The sequence below is a fragment of the Symphalangus syndactylus genome, chromosome 22 (assembly GCF_028878055.3).
Source record: "Symphalangus syndactylus isolate Jambi chromosome 22, NHGRI_mSymSyn1-v2.1_pri, whole genome shotgun sequence".
Classification (NCBI taxonomy): Eukaryota; Metazoa; Chordata; class Mammalia; order Primates; family Hylobatidae; genus Symphalangus; species Symphalangus syndactylus.
In genome coordinates this window covers 16,909,301-16,932,176 of record NC_072444.2, presented here as the reverse complement: position 1 = coordinate 16,932,176, position 22,876 = coordinate 16,909,301, and the positions used below count along the sequence as shown (strand labels likewise).

The 22,876-nt window shown below is 49.9% G+C and overlaps 1 protein-coding gene across 1 annotated transcript; it reads left to right on the top strand.

Moving 5' to 3' along the window:
- Window positions 1-16,494: 16,494 nt before the first annotated feature.
- On the top strand, window positions 16,495-20,456 carry FAM43B (family with sequence similarity 43 member B). The gene has a single exon (XM_055261442.2). The coding sequence runs from the start codon at window positions 18,403-18,405 to the stop codon at window positions 19,387-19,389; it is 987 nt and encodes a 328-aa protein (XP_055117417.1). The 5' UTR covers window positions 16,495-18,402; the 3' UTR covers window positions 19,390-20,456.
- The last annotated feature ends 2,420 nt before the right edge of the window (window positions 20,457-22,876 follow it).

Genomic DNA, 22,876 nt, shown 5'->3' with positions numbered 1-22,876 from the left:
AGTGACCTTCAGAAGCACTGTGGAAGCCAAGGCCGGATAAGAGTGGATCCAAGAGAAGGAACTGGACCAACAGGCAGCCTTTTTTCAAGTTGTGCTGTAAAGAAAGGCCGAGAAATAGGGCAATGGCTGGAGAGGAGATGTAAGAACAAGACAGAGGCTTATTTCATTTTTTTTTTTTGTAAGTCTGTTTTGTATGATGGAAGAAATGATAAAACATTTGTATGCTGATGGAAAATAGTCCAAAAGAGAGGTGAGGGGGTAACTGATAACACAGAGGAAAATGCAAGGGCTCTCTGGACTGGCCTCCCTGGAGGCAATGAGCAGGGATGGGCCCAGGCGCCAGGGGAGGTGCTGCCTTCAGGCCGGCATTCAGCTGTTTATCCACAGGATGGAGGGAAGGCGGTGCCTGAGCACAGATGCAGGTGGGCGCTGATGAGTCTGGGGAAGTTCTCTTCCAATTGCTCCAATTTTCTCTAGGAAGTAAGAATCAAGATTCAGCTGAGAATAAGAACAGGGAAGGAAATGTGGGGGCTTCAAGACAGAGGAGGAGGTGTGAAATTAGCGTCTAGAAGCGAGGGAGTGTAAACGGACGAGGGAAATATAGTAGAATTGCCTGGCAGTCCTGGGGGTTTACTGGAGACAAACGAGGAAGATTCTTTCTCCACGGTGCTTAGCTGTTTGGGTGCAGGCTTGGAGCAGGTGGACACTTGTTTTCAGTGAGATTTGGGCTTCAGCTGAGGCCAGTACAATAAGCAGAAGGGAAGAATAATGGCCCCTCAAAGATGTCCACCTTCTAATTCCTGGAATTTGAGTATGTCAGGCAACATAGCAAAAGGAAATGAGAATTATGGCTGTAGATAGATTAAAGTAGCTGATCAAGCCAGGTGCAGTAGTGCACACCTGTAGTCCCAGCTACTTGGGAGGCTGAGGCAGGAGGATTGCTTGAGACCAGCCTGGGTAACATCACGAGACCCCCATCTTAAAATATTTTTTTTAAAGTAGCTAATCAGTTGACCATGAGATGGGGAGATTATCCTGCATTATCAGGGTGGGCCTGGTGTCATCACAGGAGTCCTCATAAGAGGAAAAAGAAGGCAGAAAAGAGAGAACCAGAAAGATGGCATGGTAAGAAAGATACAACCAATGCTATGGACTTTGACTGAAGGTGGAAGCAGCAGCAATGAGCCCAGGAACACAGGCGGCCTCTACAAGGTGGAAAAGGCAAGGAGATTATTCTTCCTAGAGCTTCCAGTGGGAACCCAGCCCTGCCGACAGCTTAATCTTAGCCCAGTGAAACCCACTTCGGACTTCTGACGTCCAGAACGGTAAGAGAATACATTTGTGTTGTCTTAAGCCATTAGGTTTGCAGTAATTTCTTACAGCAGCAACAGAAAACAAATACAGGGATACACAAGGAAGCAATGAGACTTAAGCTGAGTAAGGAGGGAAATGAACTATGAGAAGGAAAAGGTAGAAAGGTCAGTGAACTGGACGCCCAGGTAAAGGGGTCAAAGAACTGGAGATGGGGTACTACATTCTTGTACTGGGGGATGCTTTGATACTGTGAAGGGGCTGCAGTTGTTGATAATGGCACGGTCAAGAGCGTGACAATGGGGCCGGGTACAGTGGCTCATGCCTATAATCCCAGCACTTTGGGAGGCTGAGGTGGGTGGATCACCTGAGGTCAGGAGTTCGGGACCAGCCTGGCCAACATGGTGAAACCCCATGTGTTTTAGCCAGGTGTGCTGGCACATGCCTGTAATCCCAGCTACTTGGGAGGCTGAGGCAGGAGAATCGCTTGAATCTGGGGGGCAGAGGTTGCAGTGAGCTGAGATTGTGCCACTGCACTTCAGCCTGGGTGACAGAGCGAGACTCTGTATCAAAAATAAAAAAGAAAACAGCCAGCACCAACATGCCAGGCACGTGGGTGACCATGTCAGAGCCGACCCCCCCAGGCCAGCATCATGAATGCAACCTCACAAGACACCCCAAGCCAGAACCACGCAGCTGAGCTGCCTTTGAGTTCCTGACCCACAGGAATGACGAGATTAAATGATTATTGTTGTTTCAAGTCACTATGTTATGGAGTGATTTGTTCCACATAGACAAGTAATATACCAGTTCCTTTTTTTCTTAATAGGTAACACCTCTAAGTTACAAATGAAGTGACTTCCTCAGGCAGGTTGCTATTGGCCCCCCTGATTAAATTAGCACTTCTCACAGTGCTCTGTTCTTCCGATGCATAATTAAATGATTATTGCATGGTAATTTGCTTGGCTGGGCGCAGTGGCTTACGCCCATAATCCCAGCACTTTGGGAGGTCTTGGCAGGCGGATTGAGGTCAGGAGTTCGAGACCTGCCTGGCCAACATGGTGAAACCCATCTCTACTAAAAATACAAAAACTAGGCCGGGCGCGGTGCCTCACGCCTGTAATCCCAGCACTTTGGGAGGCCGAGGCGGGTGGATCATGATGTCAGAAGATCAAGACCAGCCTGGCTAACACAGTGAAACCCCGTCTCTACTAACAATACAAAAAATTAGCCGGGCATGGTGGCGGGCGCCTGTAATCCCAGCTACTCGGGAGGCTGAGGCAGGAGAATGGCGTGAACCCGGGAGGCGGAGCTTGCAGTGAGCCAAGACCGTGCCACTGCACTCCAGCCTGGATGACAGAGCAAGACTCCGTCTCAAAAATAATAATAGTAATAATAATAAAATACAAAAATCAGCCAGGCATGGTGTCGCACACCTGTAATCCCAGCTACTCGGGAGGCTGAGGCACAAGAATTGCTTGAACTGGGAGGCAGAGGTTGCAGTGAGCCAAGATCGCACCACTGCACTCCAGCCTGGGCAACAGAGTGAGACTCTGTCTCAAAAAATACAAAAATAAAAAAAAAATTTGTTTAATGGATATATTCCACTGATACGGATTCCACTCCCAAACAAGACTGTAAGCTCCAGGAGGGCAGGAACATTTCCCTTGTTCTCCTGTGTACCCACCTGCCTCGCACAACACCTGGCAGCTAAGTGTTCAGAAATCATCTGTTGAATGACTGCTGGGGTGAATGAATAGCATCTGTATGTGGTTAGATTTGGGGCTGAAGTGGAAGGATTTGTGTTAATACCAGTTTCAGTACAAGATGTAGCCAACCTTGGTGCAGGGCATGGTGGCTCATGCCTATAATCCTAGCACTTTGGGAGGCTGAGGCAGGAGGATTACTTCAGTCCAGGATTTCAAAACCAGCCTGGGCAACATAGTAGGACCCCATGTTTACAAAAAATAAAATTAGCCACGTGTAGTGGCACACGCCTGAGGTGGGAGGATCACTTGAGCCCAGGAGGTCGAGGCTACAGTGAGCAGAGATCATGCCACTGCACTCCAGCCTGAGCAACACAGCAAGATCCTGTCTCAAAAAAAAAAAAAAAAAAAAGATGTAGCCAACCTCAAAATCCCCTCCTCTGGCCCTGTCTTTGATCTCATCTGCTGTGGCTCACAGCCTGGTGAGCTGCAGGTGTCTCCTCATCTGCATTCCTGAGATCCAGCTGTATCCAAATACTGGCCTTTTTTTTGGACTGTTCTGTTGTTATGCAAACATGATTTTGCTTTGAACTGGACTGTAATCTGATGGATGTGCCAAGAGCTTATCTCATGGGTACAGGTGCACTGCAGGTAACATTTGGATCCATCAGCTTTGCTCACTTCTTGCATCCATCCCGTTCAGTACCTGAGCATCTGATTATAGACTAATGCTATTCTGAGGGCTCCTTTACGATTAAAATCCTTCAGAATGGTGACTTTTGTCACATTCCTCTTTTTCCTTATTCCCTTAGTCACAAATACACATGTACAATTTTGCCAAAGATTTTGAGCATGCCATACAGGTTTTAGTTATTGCTCTGCCACTTATTAGCTGTGTGACCTTGGGCAAGTTATTGAACCTCTGAGCCTCAGTTCCCTCATCTGTCATATGAGGTTATAATAGTTCCTATCTTGCAAAAGTAACTGAAGATTGGCTACGATAAAGGAAATTGGCTTTGCATAATGCCTAAGTATTTACTAAGCTTTAGGTAAATATTGGTTTTGTTATATTAGAAATGAATACAGCTTCAAAGTCAAACAATTACATCTTCAAACAGGTCTGCAGCAGTATTTAGGATATCCACGAGCATTCTAGAGCAAACAGACTCTTCTGAAGAATATGCAGGCACATTTAGCACCAAAAGGCGCACGTATACACACACACACACCCCTACTTACAATGGAGATATATTCACATGGTCAATCACAGTTCATTTCTACTTATCACTTACATAATCACTTACAACCACCTAGATATTAAGAAAATTGTAGTTCAAGAACATTGAAAACCCTGCCAAAACCTCTCTAAATGAAACAGTTCCCAGGCTTCAAATGAGGCATTGTACCAATCTCTATCCACCTTTTTCAGAGAGGAAAGGCAAGCAACCCAAGGTCACAAAATGAGTCATTGTTGGAAGTGAGCATTTTGAAAAAGTAATAAAAGCGTATGTGCTGTCCTTTAAGAATAACACTGACCTGCCATCAATGAGGGGTTTGCTCTAAGCCAGGGGTGTCCAATATTTTGGCTTCCCTGGGCCACTCTGGAGAAGAATTGTTTGGGCCACAAGTAAAATACACCAACACTAACGATAGCTGATGAGCTAAAAAAATTTAAAAATGGCCAAAAAATTCATGTTTTAAGAAAGTATGAATTTGCGCTAGGCCACGTTCATAGCCATCCTGGGCCACATGTGGCCTTGGGCCGCGGCTTGGACAAGCTTGCTCTAAGCTGTTTTCTTGCAGTGGAGGTGATGACAACAGAGGGGAGCTGGCAGAAGCAGATCACGTTCAGCTATTCAACAAACATCTTTGGAGTATCTACTATGTTCCAGATGCTGTCCAGGCCACTGTGGAGTTGGCAGTGTTTAAGATAGATGCATTCCCTGCCCTCTATGTGTTAGAGTCTTGAGAGCGGAGACAGGCACCAAATAAATGATTACACAAATAGTTAACTGATTATAATTCTAATAGATAGATGCTTTGAAGGGTTTATGTTGAAGCGCAGGACCCATGGAAGTCAGGAGGCGTCAGGAAACTTTCCCAAGAGCAGTGACACTTCCTCATCGGCTTGAAAGATGAATAGTCTAGAAGAAGAGGGGATGGGGAGAAGGGGGAACAGCACCTGGAAAGTACCCAAGACAACAAGGTACTCCGTGGTTAGAGAAACTGGAAGGAAGCTAGCATAGCATGGCTTGGGCAGAGAGATGCTGGAAAGGAGCTCACAAGGAAACTAGGGAGAGGGCAACCTTGCAGAGTTTTGGGGGCCAGTGTGACAGATTAGGATGGTATTTCTCTTCTGCTGAGAGACAAACTGTCCCAAAGCTTAGCAACTTAATGACACTCATGTATCATCTCACGGTTCCTATGGGTTAGGAAGTCAGAAGCAACTTGGCTGCATGCCCTGGCTCAGTGTCTCTCAGGAGGCTGTAGTCTACATATGAGCTGGGGCTGTGGTCATCTGAAGGTTGAACTGGGGCCAGAGGGTCCACTTCCAAGACGCTTACTCACAGGGACGCTGACTTGGTGCTGGCTGTTGGCAGCAGGCCTAAGTTCCTTGCCACGTGGACTTCTCCATAGGATGGCTTGAGTATCCTCATGACATGGCCACTGGTTTCTGCCATAGCAAGTAATCCAAGAGAGAACAAAGCAGAAGCCACAGGATCCTTCATGTCCTAGCCTCAGAAATCACACAGTGACACTTCCACAATGTCTTATGCATTACTTAGCCCCATTCATTGTGGGAGGAGAATACACACAGGCATGAACACCAGGAAGTGAGGATCACTGGGTGCCATCTTGGAGTCTGGCCACAACAGCACTGTCTTACATATCTCTTATGTGCCCCCTACCCCAGTGTCTAGTATTGAACTCAGCACCTACTTAAAATGATTCCTGGTCAAGTTTGGTGGCTCTAAGTGCCTGTAATCTTAGCCCTTTGGGAGGCCGAGGTGGGAGGAATGCTTGAGCCCAGGAGTTTGAGACCAACCTGGACAACATGGCAAGACCTTGTCTCCAAAAAATACACACAAAAAATTAGCCAGGGACACCTATAGTCCCAGGAACTCAGGAGGCTGAGGTGGAAGGAAATCCTGAGCCCAGGGACGTCAAGGCTGCAGTGAGCCACAGTCGAGCCACTGCACTCCAGCCTGGATGACAGAGTGAGACCCTGTCTCCAAAAAAGATTCTTAAGATGTCTGGTCGAATTTACAAACCACGAGGGGCTATGGCAATTAGTCCAACTTTCCTATTCATTTGTCAGAAAAAAAAACTGCTGAGTGAATACACAAATATGAACAAATGTATCAATTGGTATGCATTGTTTGGGAAAAACACAAAGCGTGTTTGCGTGTTTTTCCTCTGCTCTTGCACCATCACAACAGCAATCATCAACACAGAAGACTTCTCTGACCAAACGTGGGCAGGTTTCCCCCGTACACCAAGCAGTGGACACAAACTGAGTGTTCAATTAAATTCTGACACTATCCGATCCCACAAGTAGATAGCGTCAGAGCCCACAGGTTGAGGGCTCAGTCCTCAAGACAGCCCTCCCCCTCCCCACTGCAGATCCCAGTTGCAATTCTGGGCCTCCAGAACTTCTGACCAGGATTCCCACAACCCCCACTTTGGGTTCAATTAATTTGCTGGCACAACTCACAGAATTCAGGGAAGCACTTAACATGCTCTGGCTTACTATAAAGGATATTACAAAGGATACAGATGAAGAGATGCATAGGGGGAGGGGCATGGACGCATAGGGAAGGGGCACGAAGCTTCCTTGCCCTTCCTGGATGCACCACCCTCCAGGAACCTCCATGTGTTCAGCTATCTGGAAGCTCCTGAACCTGGTCCTCTTGGGTTTTTTTGATTTTTGGTTTTTGAGATAGAGACTTTCTCTGTCACCCAGGCTGGAGTGCAGTGGTGCAATCTCGGCTCACTACAACCTCTGCCTCCTGGGTTCAAGCAATTCTCCTGCCTCAGCCTCCCAATTAGCTGGAACGACAGCCACATACTACCATGCCTGGCTAATTTTTGTATTTTTAGTAGAGACGGGGTTTTACCATGTTGGCCAGGCTGGTCTTGAACTCCTGACCTCAAGTGATCTGCCTCTTGGGTTTTTATGACAACGTTGTCAAAATGTGATTGGCCTCCAGGGTATGGGGTGGGACCCTCTCTGGAATGAGAGTATTTAGAAAAGTGGGTGGGAAAAGGGGAGTCCTGCCTTGGAGCAGGTGAAAGGAGGGTGGAAAGAAGGTCTTCGAGGTTCTGTTTCCTGAGCCCTGCCCCTGAGGCCTAAAGCACCCAACATTATGATAAAAGACTGTAACAAGGGTTATGGGCATCATGAGCCGGGAACCGTGAGGACCTGAGGGAAAACCTGCATCTATCCTAACACTACAGCACGGAGGTACTTTTACATTTCCAGGAACAAGTGACAATGCAATCAAGTATCTATAAGTAGGATACATGAATCCTGAGCACAATATGAACCACCAGAAAACTACCAAGGAGAACCTTCTCATCAGACGTGGAAAATTGAGATGCATTCCCCATCTCTTCCCCAAGGCCCACTAAAACAGGAAGGAATGAAAGTGACCTAAGTGACAAGAAACAAATGAGAGGTGGCAGCAGTTGAAAGGTGGCGGCGACACTTTGGAGGATGAAAGACAAGGGGCAAAAGTTCAGCAGAGGGGAGAAGACTGCAACCCACCAAGAACCAGAAGAACCAGCCCAGCCGCATCGTGCAGAGGAGCCTGGACACCCAGGAATTCCGAGCAGCAGACATTTCTGGTGCTGAGGGCGAGGGTGGTGAGAAGGGAGGACCCATTGAAAGCCCACAGTGAGAGCCCCAGCTACCCTCCAGGATCCAGAGCAGCATGGAGACGGCCACCTTGCCCTCCACGTCAGAAGCTGCACCAGAGCTTTACCCTCTGGGGGGCTGAATCAACGAGTGCTAGACTGAAGCCCCCAGGCACAGCCAAGGGTGAGGGAGCCGTGATCCCGAACACAGCATTGACTGATTAATGAGACCCCCTGGACCTGTCTTCAGTGCATTCCCAGTATGGGGACAGCCAGACTGGCGCACCCCCTCCATGAGGGCAGGAGACTCTAGGAGCGCTCTCTGGGAACAGTGACTGCAACTCTCGGTTCCTTTACAAATGGCTGAGTTGTCACCAGAAAATGATACTCATATGGCAAACCCTGTCCTTCCCTCCGCTCCCTGGCCCTCATGCATAAGGAGCTTCCAATCAGTTTCTGTGCCTCTCAGCTTAGGACTGGACAACACTAATACCAAACATTAGAGGAAAGCTGCAAAGATAAGATTCAGACATTTGCATTTCTGAACTAATTTTTTTTTGAGACAATCTCACTCTGTTGCCCAGGCAGGAGTGCAGTGGCACAATCTCGGCTCACTGCAACCTCCGCCTCCCAGGTTCAAGTGATTCTCCTGCCTCAGCCTCCCAAGTAGCTGGGATTACAGGCACATGCCACCATGCCAGGCTAATTTTTGTATTTTTTAGTAGAGACAGGGTTTTGCCATGTTGGCCCGGCTGGTCTCGAATTCCTGACCCAGGTGATCCACCTGCCTTGGTCTTCCAAAGTGCTGGGATTACAGGGGTGAGCAACCACACCCAGCCTAATTTTTTTTTAAACAGCAGAAAGGAACTCAGGAAGCAGATCAATGCAGGAAACTGAAGAAGACTTTTAAAAACAACTATAGGCTGGGTGCAGTGGCTCATGCCTATAATTCCAGCACTTTGGGAGGCCAAGACAGGAGGATCACTTGAGCTTAGGAGTGGGAGGGCAACACAGCAAGAGCTCATCTCTCCTAAAAATTCAACAAAATTTGCTGGGCGTGATGGCAGGCACCTGTAGTCCCAGCTACTCAGGAGGCTGAGACAGGAGGATCAGTTGAACCTGGGAGCCCAAGGCTGCAATGAGCTATGATCATACCACTGCACTCCAGCCTAAGCAACAGAGCAAGACCCTGTCCCAAAAAAAAATGACTACCCTTAGAAAACCCTAAATATTCCACCAAAAAGACTTACAGTACTAATACATTAATTCAGCATCCTAGGCTCAGGAAATCCTTCTGCTTCAGCCTCCGTACCCAGCGGTCAGTTGGATTTCCATGCATTAACAATGAACAATCTGAAAAGAAAAATTAAGAAAACAATTTCATTTACAATAACATCAAAAGGAATAAAATACTTAGGAATAAATTTCACAATGAGGTGAAAGACTTGTACACTGGAAAACATAAAACATTGCTGAAAGAGGCTGGGCACAGTGGCTCACACCTGTAATCCCAGCACTTTGGGAGGCCAAGGCCGGCAGATCACCTGAGGTCAGGAGTTCGAGACCAGCCTGGCCAACATGGCAAAGCCCTATCTCTACTAAAAATACAAAATTAGCCAGGCATGGTGGTGGACAACTGTAATCCCAGCTACTCAGGAGGCTGAGGCAGAAGAATCGCTTGAACCCGGGAGGCGGAGGTTGCAGTGAGCTGAGATCACACCACCACACTCCAGCCTGGGTAGTAGAGCAAAACTGCATCTCAAAAAGGAAAATATTTACAAATCATACCTCTCATAAAGGATTAATATCCAGAATATATAAAGAACTCAACACAACCCAATTTCAAAATGGGCAAAGGACTTGAATAGACATTTCTCCAAATAAGATAGATATACAATAGCTAACAAGGATGTGAAAAGATGCGCAACATCAGTAATCATTAGGGAAGTGCAAAATCAAAAACCACAATGAGATGTCACCTCACACCCATAGGACAACTTCTTAAAAAAATGCGTATGGAGATATGGAGAAATTTGATCCTTTGTACACTGTTGGTGAAAATGTAAACTGGTGCACCTGCTATGGAAAACAGTAGTGGTTCCTCAAAAAATTAAAAATAGAATTATATGATCTGGCAGTGCTACTTCTGGATAGATATCCAAAACAATTGAAAGCAGGGTCTCAAAAAGATTTTTTTTTTTTTGAGACTGAGTTTTGCTCTTGTTGCCCAGGCTGGAGTGCAATGGCACAATCTCAGCTCACTGCAACCTCTGCCCCGCCAGGTTCAAGCGATTCTCCTGCCTCAGCCTCCAGAGTAGCTGGGATTACATGTACACGCCACCACACCCAGCTAATTTTTTGTATGTTTAGTAGAGATGGGGTTTCTCCATGTTGGCCAGGCTGGTCCTGAACCCCAGACCTCAGGTGATCCAACCACCTCATTCTCCCAAAGTGCTGGGATTACAGGCGTGAGCCATCGCGCCCACACTCAAAAAGATATTTACACACACGTGTTCATTGCAGCATTATTCACAATAGCCAAAATATCGACTCAACCCAAGTGTCCATCAACAGATAAATGGATAAACAAAATGTGATGTATACATACAATGGAATATTATTCTGCCATAAAAAGAAAGGAAATTCTGATACATATAAAGATATGCTGAGTGAAATAAGCCAGTCACAAAAAGACCAAAACTCCATGATCCCTTTACATGAGGTATCTAGAGTAGCCAAATCCACAGAAATGGAAAGTTGAATGGTGGTTGCCAGGGGCTACAGAGAGCTGGAAATGAGTTGTTCAATGGGTATAAAGTTTCAGTTTTGCAAAATGAAAAAGTTTTAGAGGTTGGTTGTACAACAATACGAATAGGCTTACCAATACTGTACTGTACACTTAAAAATGGTTAAGATGGTCAGTTTTATGTTACGTGTATGTTACCACAATTGAAAGATTAAAAATTTCAAAAAGCAACTACAATTAACATTTTTAGAGACACAAGAGATAACATTATGTCCATGAAACAAGAATAAGATGCTATAGAAAAAAAAAAAAAGAAATTTTGCTCTTAGAAGCAAAGATTTGTGAGGAGAGGGATTTTTAAAAATCTGATAGAAAAGTTGGATGATAAAGTTGAAGTAATGTCCCTGGAAATAGAAAAAACATTTTTTTAAAATGCAAAATTGCAAAGAACACTTTGAAAAATTAGAGATTGAACTAAAATAGATCTGGAAAGAAAACAAAAAAGAGAAAATGGAATGGAGGAAACTAGCACCCACAGAAATTTCCCCAAAATTGATTTCCAAATTAAAAGAGATTGATTTCCAGAATAAAAGGCCCACCAAGGGCCCACAGAAAATGCACATCATTATGAAACTGTAGACCTCTGGAAGATCCTGAAAACTTCCAGAAGGAAAAATCAAGCCATATGCACAGGATAGGGTATCAGATTGTCATTTGACTTTTCAACAGCAACCATGGATCATGTCTTCAAAATTCTCAGGGAAATTTATCTCCAGTGTAGAATTCAGCACCCATATGGTTTGGATCTCTGTCCCCGCCCGAATCTCATGTGGAACTGTAATCCCCAGCGTTGGAAGTGGGGCCTGGTGGGAGGTGATTGGATCATGGGGGCAGCTTTCTCCTTAGTACTGTGTCACAATAGTGAGTTCTTGTGAGATCTGGTTGTTTAAAAGTGTATAGCACCTCCCCTCCCTCTCTCTCCCTCCTCCTCCATGTGACACCCGGCTCTCCCTTCACCTTCTACCATGATTGTAAGTTTCCTGAGGCCTCCCCAGAAGTAGAAGCCACAGTGCATCCTGTATAGCCTGCAGAACCAAGTCAATTAAACCTTTTATAAATTACCCAGTCTCGGGTATTTTTTAATAGCAATGAGAGAATGAACTAACACAGACATCAAGGCAAACTATCAATCAAAGCTGGTAGAATATATGCTCTGTCAAAACAAGAAAATAACAAAAACCAAGGGATCCAGAAAACAGGATCCAACATAGGAAAGAAGCAAAGGAAACTCCCAGGATAGCAGTAGTGTAAGGTCCCAGGACAATAGCTCCATAGGTCTCTGCATTCCAGATGGGAGCCCAGACAGGATGCCTCCAAGAGGGATGTCCCTAAGAAACACAAAAAACTGGAAAAATCACCTGGTGTGTTCAACCAGGTCAAGAGGAGTTTTACTGTTCCATTGGAGAAGTGGAGGATAAATTAGTGATAGGTACACAAGGAAGGTTTTTTCTTTTCTTTTTTTATTTCTTTTTTGTTTTTTTTGAGATGGAGTCTCACTCTGTCACCCAGGCTGGAGTGCAGTGGCTCAGTCTCGGCTCACTGCAAGCTCTGCCTCCTGGGTTCACGCCATTCTCCTGCCTCAGCCTCCAGAGTAGCTGGGACTACAGGTGCCCGCCACCACGCCTGGCTAATTTTTTTCTTGTATTTTTAGTAGAGACGAGGTTTCACCTTGTTAGCCAGGATGGTCTCGATCTCCTGACCTCGTCTCCTGCCCGCCTCAGCCTCTCAGAGTGCTGGGATTACAGGCGTGAGCCACTGTGCCTGGCAGGAAAGTTTTTTTCTTAAAAAATGAGGCAATTACTAACTTCTGAAAAAAACAAAAAAGTTGTCCAATAAGGGAAGTAAGTGGAATCATGGCCCACTTTAAGGCTCAGCTCTGAACAATATTTACATAGTTATAAAAATTAAACCCTGAATACTGTTGCAACAGAAACAAAAAAATGTTGGCCGGGCGCAGTGGCTCACGCCTGCAATCCCAGCACTTTGGGAGGCTGAGGCAGGCGGATCACGAGGTCAGGAGATTGAGACCATCCTGGCTAACACGGTGAAACCCCATCTCCACTAAAAATACAAAAAATTAGCCAGGCGTGGTGGCGGGCACCTGTAGTCCCAGCTACTCGGGAGGCTGAGGCAGAAGAATGGCATGAATCCGGGAGGCGGAGCTTGCAGTGAGCTGAGATCGCCACTGCACTCCAGCCTGGGTGACAGAGCAAGACTCCGTCTCAAAAAAAAAAAAAAAAAGAAACAACAAAATGTTCTAACTCGGCCGGGCGCTGTGGCTCACGCCTGTAATCCCAGCACTTTGGGAGGCCGAGGCGGGCGGATCACGAGGCCAGGAGATCGAGACCATCCTGGCTAAAACGGTGAAACCCTGTCTCTACTAAAAATACAAAAAATTAGCCGGGCATGGTTGCGGGCGCCTGTAGTCCCAGCTACTCAGGAGGCTGAGGCAGGAGAATGGCGTCAACCCGGGAGGCGGAGCTTGTAGTGAGCCAAGATCGCACCACTGCACTCCAGCCTGGGCAACAGAGCGAGACTCCGTCTCAAAAAAAAAAAAAAAAAAATGTTCTAACTCAACTGTAAGTGAGGGAGGAGGAAAACTATGTGTGATGGGGGTGGATAAAAGGACAACATTCTTCATCTTCTGTAACAGGGAGACAATATATAAGAATTTAAAAACTGAAATGTCTGAATTAGAAAGGTCTGAGATATGGAGGCATATGACAGAAATGCCATCTAAAACGTATAGAAAAGCCAGGTGCGGTGGCTCACGCCTGTAATCCCAGCAGTTTGGGAGGCCAAGGCGGGCGGATCACTTGAGGTCAGGAGTTTGAGACCAGCCTAGCCAACATAGTGAAACCCCATTTCTACTAAAAATACAAAAATTAGCTGGGCGTGGTGGCAAGCGCCTATAGTCCCAGCTACTTGGCAGGAGAATTGCTTGAACCCGGGAGGCAGAGATTGCACTGAGCTGAGATCACAACACTGCACTTCAGCCTGGGTGACAGAGCCAGACTCCATCTCAAAAAAATAAAATGTGTAGAAAAGTGGTTGTCTGTGGAAGTGGGAATTGAGACTAAAAAAGGGTGGGGTAAGGGATTGATTTGTTTTAAATTATAAGCCTACTATAAGCTAGGTATTTGGCTTTTTAAATTAATATTAGTATAAATATGGTAATGATGTTTGAAAAAAGGAAAGATCCAACTGCATGCCAGTCTATGAAGTAGTGACAACCTGGTGCCAGGCTGGGAGCTCTTACCAAGGAAAGGAATCAAGAGAAAGCTTAACAGAGAAAGCAGCCCTGGTCCCATTCATGATGAGTTCAGCCTCCACGACTGGGACCAGACCAGCTTTTCGAGACATCTAAATAGAAAGGATGGTGGAAGCCCAGAGGGCAGCTGAGCCCTCTATACAAGGGGTCTCCAACCCCCGGGCTGCTGACTGGTACCAGTCTGTAGCCAGTTAGGAACTGGGACGCACAGCAGGAGGTGAGTGGCAGGCAAACGAACATTACTGCCTCAGCTCCACCTCCGGTCAGATCAGCAGCAGCATCGGATTCTCATAGGAGCCTGAACCCTATTGTGAATTGCACATGCAAGGGACCTAGGTTGCGTGCTCCTTATGAAAATCTAATGCCTGATGGCCGGGTGTGGTAGCTCATGACTGTAATCCCAGCACTTTGGGAGGCCGAGGCGGGTGGATCACCTGAGGTCAGGGGTTTGAGACCAGCCTGGCCGACATGGTGAAACCCCGTCTCTACTAAAAATACAAAATTAGCCATGTGTGGTGACATGTGCCTGTAATCCCAGCTACTCAGGAGGCTGAGGCAGGAGAATCACTTGAACCTGGGAGGCAGAGGTTGCAGTGAGCCAAGATCGTGCCACTGCACTCCAGTCTGGGTGACAGAGCAAGACTCTGTCTCAAAAACACACAAAAGGAAAAAGGATTGAACTAAAGCCTGATGATCTGAGATAGAACAGTTTCATCCTGAAACCATCCCCCTCCCCTCCATGGAAAAATTATCTTGCATAAAACTGGTACCAAAATGGTACCAAAAATGTTGGGGACCACCGCTCTATACGAGAAAGGTTAGAAGAAGAACAGAATGCCCAAGACCAAGCTTGCTTTGAGGTCAAGGGATTGTAACATAAAAACAGACTACTGGGCTTGCTGTAATCTCACAGTCCCAGGTGGCCTTCCCCATCCCCTGAGAATTTCTCCAAAGAACAAAGGGAATAGAAGCCCCACCACCAGGATTAAGGAAAGTGGGGCAGGCTAGGGAGAGTAGAGACCCTCAGTGTGCAGCACACACACGTACCTGTGGCCACTTGATCTCTAGACCGCTGGTAGGCAGGAGGCTTAGGGTTGCCAGATACATGCAATACTTGGGACATACTTAGACTTTACAATGCTGTTTCTGACCAGGGGTGGTGGCCCACACCTGTAATCCCAGCACTTTGGGAGGCTGAGACAGGTGGATCACTTGAGGCCAGGAGTTCAAGACCAGCCTGGCCAACATGGTGAAACCCCGTCTCTACTAAAAACAAAAGTTAGCTGGGTGTGGTGGCGCATGCCTATAATCCCAGCTACTTGGGTGGCTGAGGCAAGAGAATGGCTTGAGCCCGGGAAACAGAGGTTGCAGTGAGCTAAGACAGCACCACTGCAGTCCAGCCTGGGTGACAAAGTGAGACGCTGTCTCAAAAAAAAAAAAAAAAAAAAAATTGTTTCTCCGAAACACATTTAATTACATTTTCTGTGTCTTTATATGTTAACTCTAGCAAGCCTAAGGGGCTGGTTACACCTTCCTTCCGTCAACAGCTGGAGTTCAGCCAGGCCTGGTAGCTCATACCTATAATCCTAGCAATATAAAAGGCTGAGGCAGGAGGATCGCTTGAGTCCAGGAGTTTGAGATCAGTCTGGGCAACATAGAACTTGTTTCTATAGAATTTTTTTTTTTTTTTGAGACAGAGTTTCACTCTTGTTGCCCAGGCTGGAGTGTAATGGCGTGATCTCAGCTCACCGCAATCTCCACCTCCCGGGTTCAAGCGATTCTCCTGCCTCAGCCTCCCGAGTAGCTGGGATTACAGGCATGCACTACCACGTCAGGCTATTTTTGTATTTTTAGTAGAGACGGGGTTTCTCCATGTTGGTCAGGCTGGTCTCAAACTCCCGACCTCAGGTGATCTGCCCACTTCGGCCTCCCAAAGTGCTGGGATTACAGGCGTGAGCCATCATGCCCGGCCTCTACAGAAAAATTAAAAACTAGCCAGCCATGGTGGTGCATGCCTGTGGTCCCAGCTACTCAAGAGACTGAGATGGGAAGACAGCTTGGGCCTGGGACGTCGAGCTGCAGTGAGCAGTGATCTCTGCAGTCCAACCTGGGAGACAGAGCAAGACCCTGTCTCAAAAAAAAAAAAAAAAAAAAAATCTTGCAGTTTTCTCAGCCTTGCAAGCTGAGGCTTTGCTTCTGAGCACTCCCACCAGCCCACTGCCAGCGGGGAGAGGGAACCCCCAGTGGCAAGGTCCAGAGAATGGCCCTAGGAGACTCAAGGCCGGACATGGCAGAATTTTACAGTGAACTGACTTTCAGGTCAAAACCACATGAAGTCCTTTCCATAAAGGGATTTGGTTGAGTTAATGTCTCCATTGGCCCAGGAGACAAATGTGGCGCCAGGAAAAGCACTGCAATGATCACTGGCTTCTCAGAGCCTGTTCTCTCCCTCTGGGAAATGAGGCCACATCTGCAGGGTGGGGAACAGTAGAAGACTTACTTCCATGTCCTTCTTCTGTGAATTTTTACCACAAGCACATCTTCCTTTTATAATCAGCAAAAGGTGATAAAGATATTTCCATATTAAAAACGAACCGAGGCTGCAGCCGACCATATCATCTGGGAGGCACCCTCCAAACCAAAGATACTGCAATTCGGAGTAATTTCCTGTACTTTATTTGCATATTATTTTCTTTTTTGGTTTGTTATTTTACTTATATTCCCCCAGGGATTCTGACCCCAGCCACTCACTCCTACCCACTGGCAGGATGTTGCTGGCCGAGATAGCACACACCATCTTCCCAAATCTTCCCACTGCTCCCACTCTCGGAGGTCATGTGGTTTGGCTTGGCCCAGCCCAAGCTCTCAGTTCAGCTCCAGCCCAGACCTGGGTTCACTCCTGACCTGGACACCACCCCAGATGACCTGTTCAGAAGCCAAGGAAAGAGCTTGAGTGTTGCCTCTGTGAGAGCCCAAGGCAACAAGACTCCTGGTCCCATATCAGAGCAGTCCTGGAGTTCTAGGGAACTTGTGGCTTAACCAATCTTGAAAGAGGGAGCTGTGTCCCCACACCCAGGGACAACTGTCTCTCAGTACACCAGAACTTCCTCCCTAGTAGGTGCTCATCACTTCTCATTAGGAGGTCCCAGGGGAGCATGGAGGGTTGGGGGCAGCCCCTGGGTCACCCAGGCCTGAGTGGAGCCCTAGTTTTACCTCCTACCAGCCTGAAGACCTTGGGCCAGTCATTTAACTGAGCCTGGACTTGTTCCAAGAATTAAATAAGAAAATGAATGCTAAACCCCTGGGAACTCACAGGACTTCACAAATAGGAGTTGATTTAATCTTCGCAGAGCCCAGAGGCTGCCCTTTCGCCAGAAGGAACCTTTCAACTGCAATTACCACAGACCCTGTTCTGAAAGTTTCCCCCACCCTCAAAGAGTACCCTCCCTGCTTCAGACCACGCGAGGGGCACTGCCAGCCACTGCAGCAGTGGCCAGGTCTCTCAGCTCAGGCCCAGCGGTCTGGCCCACGACCTTGGAAGAACCTGGGAGAAAGCTTCACCAAGCGACAGTACTTTTCCACTGCACTGCTCAGCCACCTCGGCTGGCTTTGTGCTGTGCAGACGAGGCAAAGTGCGCCAGGCCGGCCCCTTCAGGAACACCCCCTAACTCCCACTCCCAGGGATGGGGGTAATGACATGCTGTGGGTGAGGGGCAGCAGGAATCGTGGGGCGCGGGGGTTTCCGAATGCGCCAAGGGGAGCTTGGAGACCAGTAGCGAGGCCAAATAAATTAGCATGGACAAAGCCCTCCTGTATATTTCGGGGGATTCCTAGTGCTTAACAGCCCTCTCTACCCCCACCCCTCCACTAATAATGATTAAACCCGTTCCACCGCGCCTGTGCAGGGTCCCGGGCAGCGCGAGCCTGCGCGGGGGGAGGGGAGAAGAGGGCAAGGGGAGGGGACAAGAGAGCTAGCGGTGCCGCCCGGTGATGTAGGCAGCCCGGGGAGGTGGAGCCGCGACGCCTGAAGGAGTCCCCACCGCAGCCGCGCTCTCGGTCTGCCCCACCAAGCAGCTGCCAGCGGCTCCGGCGACCCAAATTGCGGCGGCAGGGACCGCGAAAATCCCACCGTTTGGGCTTGGGGGGCGTCCAGCCCACCTCACCCCCAGCCCCTCCTCGCTTCCCAGACGGCTGGAGACACTCCCGGGAAAAGCTGTTCTCAGCCACTCGGCCGCCGTCCGGCACCTCGGCTGCTGGCCCGGCTGGGCACCGGGCATCTGCGAAGCTAGCCCTGCCTGGCACTGGGCATCTCCAGGCAAAGACTGTCCCCGGCGCTGCCCGGCTTCTCGCGACTCCAGGGCGGTGGACTTCTGCGCGCCTTCCCTCCCCCGGTCTCCCGACAGGACGCTGGTGAGCTCCCTGCGCCCCCAGCCCCTTTCGCCGCCGCCGCGATGCTGCCCTGGAGACGTAACAAATTTGTGCTGGTGGAGGACGAGGCCAAGTGCAAGGCGAAGAGCCTGAGTCCGGGGCTCGCCTACACGTCGCTGCTCTCCAGCTTCCTGCGCTCCTGCCCGGACCTGCTGCCCGACTGGCCGCTGGAGCGCCTGGGCCGTGTGTTCCGCAGCCGGCGCCAGAAAGTGGAGCTCAACAAGGAGGACCCGACCTACACCGTGTGGTACCTGGGCAACGCCGTCACTCTGCACGCCAAGGGCGACGGCTGCACCGACGACGCTGTGGGCAAGATCTGGGCTCGCTGCGGGCCTGGCGGGGGCACTAAGATGAAGCTGACGCTGGGGCCGCACGGCATCCGCATGCAGCCGTGCGAGCGCAGCGCCGCCGGGGGTTCGGGGGGCCGCAGGCCGGCGCACGCCTACCTGCTGCCGCGCATCACCTACTGCACGGCGGACGGGCGCCACCCGCGCGTCTTCGCCTGGGTCTACCGCCACCAGGCGCGCCACAAGGCCGTGGTGCTGCGCTGCCACGCTGTGCTGCTGGCGCGGGCGCACAAGGCGCGCGCCCTGGCCCGCCTGCTCCGCCAGACCGCGCTGGCGGCCTTTAGCGACTTCAAGCGCCTTCAGCGCCAGAGCGACGCGCGCCACGTGCGCCAGCAGCATCTCCGCGCTGGGGGCGCCGCCGCCTCGGTGCCCCGCGCCCCGCTGCGCCGCCTGCTCAATGCCAAGTGCGCCTACCGGCCGCCGCCGAGCGAGCGCAGCCGCGGGGCGCCGCGCCTCAGCAGCATCCAGGAGGAGGATGAGGAGGAGGAGGACGACGCGGAGGAGCAAGAGGGAGGAGCCCCCCAGCGCGAGCGGCCGGAGGTGCTCAGCCTGGCCCGGGAGCTGAGGACGTGCAGCCTGCGGGGCGCCCCGGCGCCCCCGCCGCCCGCGCAGCCCCGCCGCTGGAAGGCCGGCCCCAGGGAGCGGGCGGGCCAGGCGCGCTGAGAGCCGAAGGACAGGACTCGCAGCCCCAGGCCCGGCCCGCCAGACTCACAGCCTCCAACCCCGGCCCTGCCCGCTTCGGCTGCCCCGGCCCCCGGCCCGTGTCTCCCCCGTGGTCTCCGTGTTGTCCGCCCCGCCGCCTCATTTTGGCTCAGGGTGATGCCTGATACGCCCTTGGTTATTGGGGGGTGTTCCTCTCGCCCCACACCCGGAGTTTCCCGGGCCTGCCATTGTGGACCCGCCCCCTATGCTTTACACCTCTTCTCTTTGCCCACAGACCTCCTCATTCCCTCCTAAAACATCCCCTCAAGAGAAGGGAGGAGAAGTTTCCAGAAATCAGGAGGGTGGGTTTGGACCCTGGGCAGGGTGGAGGCAGTGACCTTGCCCTTGGTCCCTCTAGTCTTCTTCCCTGTGCAAAAAAAAATGACCCTGGAGAGGCATTCTTGTAGGGGAAGAATCTAGCGGCCGGGGAGAATTGGGGCCGGGCCGGCGGTGGGCAGAGTCCGCTGCCATACACACAGGGAGGAATTCGCAGGCCCAAGCCCCGCCTCTCTACGCCTTGGAGGACTCCTGTGACTTCACTGCTCTGCCTCTGGAGAACACTGGGACAGTCCTACCGACGTTCAAACAACAGGTTAGGCCAGGTAACAGCCCTGCACCAGGCCGCTGCCCATGCCTCTGCCCTGGCACCCCCATGGGATTCCTTGCCCGTCCCATCTCTCTGCAGACGGATGTATGTGGCCCCCTTCTAGGTGCCCCACAACCAGGACCAAGATGGGGCTTCCAAAGGAGGTAAGGAGAACTTGTGGCAGGTGCTTGGGACACTGACTACCTAGAAAGTAGACACCCCAGAGATGCTCCCAAGTCGAGGCTCCTCAGAGCAGGTGTGTCCTGACAGCAGTGGATTCTCCCAGCAGGATGAGGAAGGAGGGTGTGTTAACCAACCGAGGGAGTGGGCCCCCCACCCAGGTGTCTCCGCAAGACCACAAAAAGCCCAAAGATCTATGTGTCACTGGTCATTGTAAATAAAGTGGACCTGCTTTTACAGCCCTGTCACTACTCCTGTGTTGTGTTTAATGCCAGGCCTGCTGGGGGTGAAAAAATGGATTGAAGGTCAGATAAGCCACAGGTGAGCCTGTATAGCTCCCTCTGGTTACCATGAGAAACCTGAAAGTAGTTCTTTTGAGCAGCCAGAGCCAACCCCAGGATTAGGACGGGAGCTGGGGACTGCTGCCAGGAAGCCGTTCCTTAATATCAGAGGAGGAGGCAGTAACTTATGCCTTGTCTGAAAATCACATGCGCCAGGCTCCCTGGAGGGATGTCGGCTGTCTGTCTCAGCCTCCCAGAATGTCTGTATGCCTAGGCACTCAGATGCAGGTGTCTGGGACATTTGGCAGGGAGGGAGCACTGGGCTGGGGGCTTCTCATAAGCATGTATTCATATCTCTGAGAAGGTTCACGTGTATTTCAGAGCATATGGTATAGACTGTGTGTGTGCTCTCAGGGATGAGTGCGAGCAGGTTGTAAGAGAATGGGGTGAGCAGCCCAGTTTTCTTTCAGAGGCTCTGGAGAAACCTGTCCAGACCCTGTGGCAGCATGAGTCTTCAGCTGGATATCTTCTTTATTCCTGTGCTGAGCTGGGCACTGATCCCAGAGTTACCCAGAACCCAGAAGAGTGGCCTCTGCCATTGCCAGTAATCAGAATGGTTCTGTTTCCTGCAACTGCCAGGAAATAGGACAGCACTGCCTTCTCATCCTGCAGAACCCAGGCGTCTCACCCTGCAGAACCCAGGCAGTGTCAGGGGCTTTGGAGGGAAAAGCTGGGGTTGACTCCATATGTCCGGAGTAACAAGAACCCACTGGGCAAGGCCTCCCTGCATGTTCTTTGCCTCCCTCTTACACGTTGCCAGGACTTTTGTTGGTGTTTCTCCCCATTTGCAGAAAAAAAGGAAGTGGGAAGATGTGAGACCTAGGAATGGACGATGGGCTGCAGGGCAGCCTCTGATGTGGCTGAGACAACCCCAGACCTGTCTAGAAACAAGATCTCGGCACGCCCTCTTCAATCAAATTCATGCAGCAGATAGTTTCGAACTGCTCGGCACTGGGAGGTCCAGGAGGCCCTCTCTTGCTCTTACATTTGCAATGAGATGCATATAATTAAAGGAGCAGTTACTGTATAATAATTCACAGGTCAGGCACAGGGTCTCATGCTTGTAATTCCAGCACTCTGGAAGGCTGAGGCGGGAAGATTGCTTGAGTCTGGGAGTTTGAGTTTCCACTGAGCTATCATCACCGCCACTGCAGCCTGGGCAACGGGGTGAGACCCTGTCTCTAAAATAGTAATAATAATAATAATAATAATAATAATAATAATAATTTACAAGCCTGCTCCCAGCTCCCAGCCTGAGCCTCTGCTCTTCTTCCATTGTTCACCGGCAGCCTCTCAACACACACACACACACACACACACACACACAGCCTCTCGCCTTCCCTCACTCACGCTATGTTCTCTAGACCTGGAATTAGAAGGCCTGGGTAGAGGACTCCTCTCTGTGCCTCGTATGAAACAAAGGTGAAATAGGGATAGCATCTCCTCTTACAAGCTCACCGGCTGGTGTAAGTATTAAGTAGAATCATGTCTGTGAAAACCCTCCAGTAAATAATAAAATGCCCAGTACATGTGAAGAACAACCACTCCAACTCCTATCTCCCTGGTGAGAGTGGCTGTAAGTTTTGCTGAGCACATCATCTCCATTCTCAGTGTGTATGATGGACTGAGGGTCAGGTGAGCCACTGGTGAGCTTGTGTAGCTCCCGCTGCTGGGCTGCAGAGTTGGGCGTAGGGGACTGCTCCAGCCACAAGGCCCATGGTGGCATTGCTACCCAGGGGAGAGGGGGCATCTCCCAGGCACCCACACATGCCTTTGTCTATGCATTTACTCAACAACATTCTCCCTGATCTTAGGCACAAGATAGCAAAATGAACCCTGAATCAGTGGTCAGGTGGTTCAGCCCCTGTATCTCTCCTCCCAATGTCAGATTCCCGACCTGTAAAATGAAAATGGGAATGGAGCGGACCAGTGGTTTTCAAACCACATTCCTCCTGTCCTAGACTTCTCAGGAGTGCCCCAGGAGCTGCTGTGGGGAGTGATGGGGAAATGGAGTAGGGAGACCCCCGCCTCGCTTTAACTAGAGCAGTATGTGTTACCTGTTTGGGGGTTCTGTGATTCCATTTGAATAATGGGATTTACAGATTGTTGAAACAATTGAAATCACTGAGCAAGAGGCTCTCTAAAGCTTCCCTTCCAGCCCTAAGGCTCTAAGGCCTGTCGGGCTGACTAGGTGTGGGAAGTATTATTGGAGCAGGTCAGAGATTCTGAAACGCGGTGGCAACAGAGGGCTTTTCAAGAATGACAGGCAGCCAAGGACAGTGCAGAAGGGTGTCCCCAGGGAGGCCAGCAACTTGGGGTCAAGACTCTTCCTGGGACCTGT

Bases quoted from the DNA above. Each gene is read 5' to 3' on its own strand.
- FAM43B (XM_055261442.2), top strand. From the start codon at position 18,403: ATGCTGCCCTGGAGACGTAACAAATTTGTGCTGGTGGAGGACGAGGCC.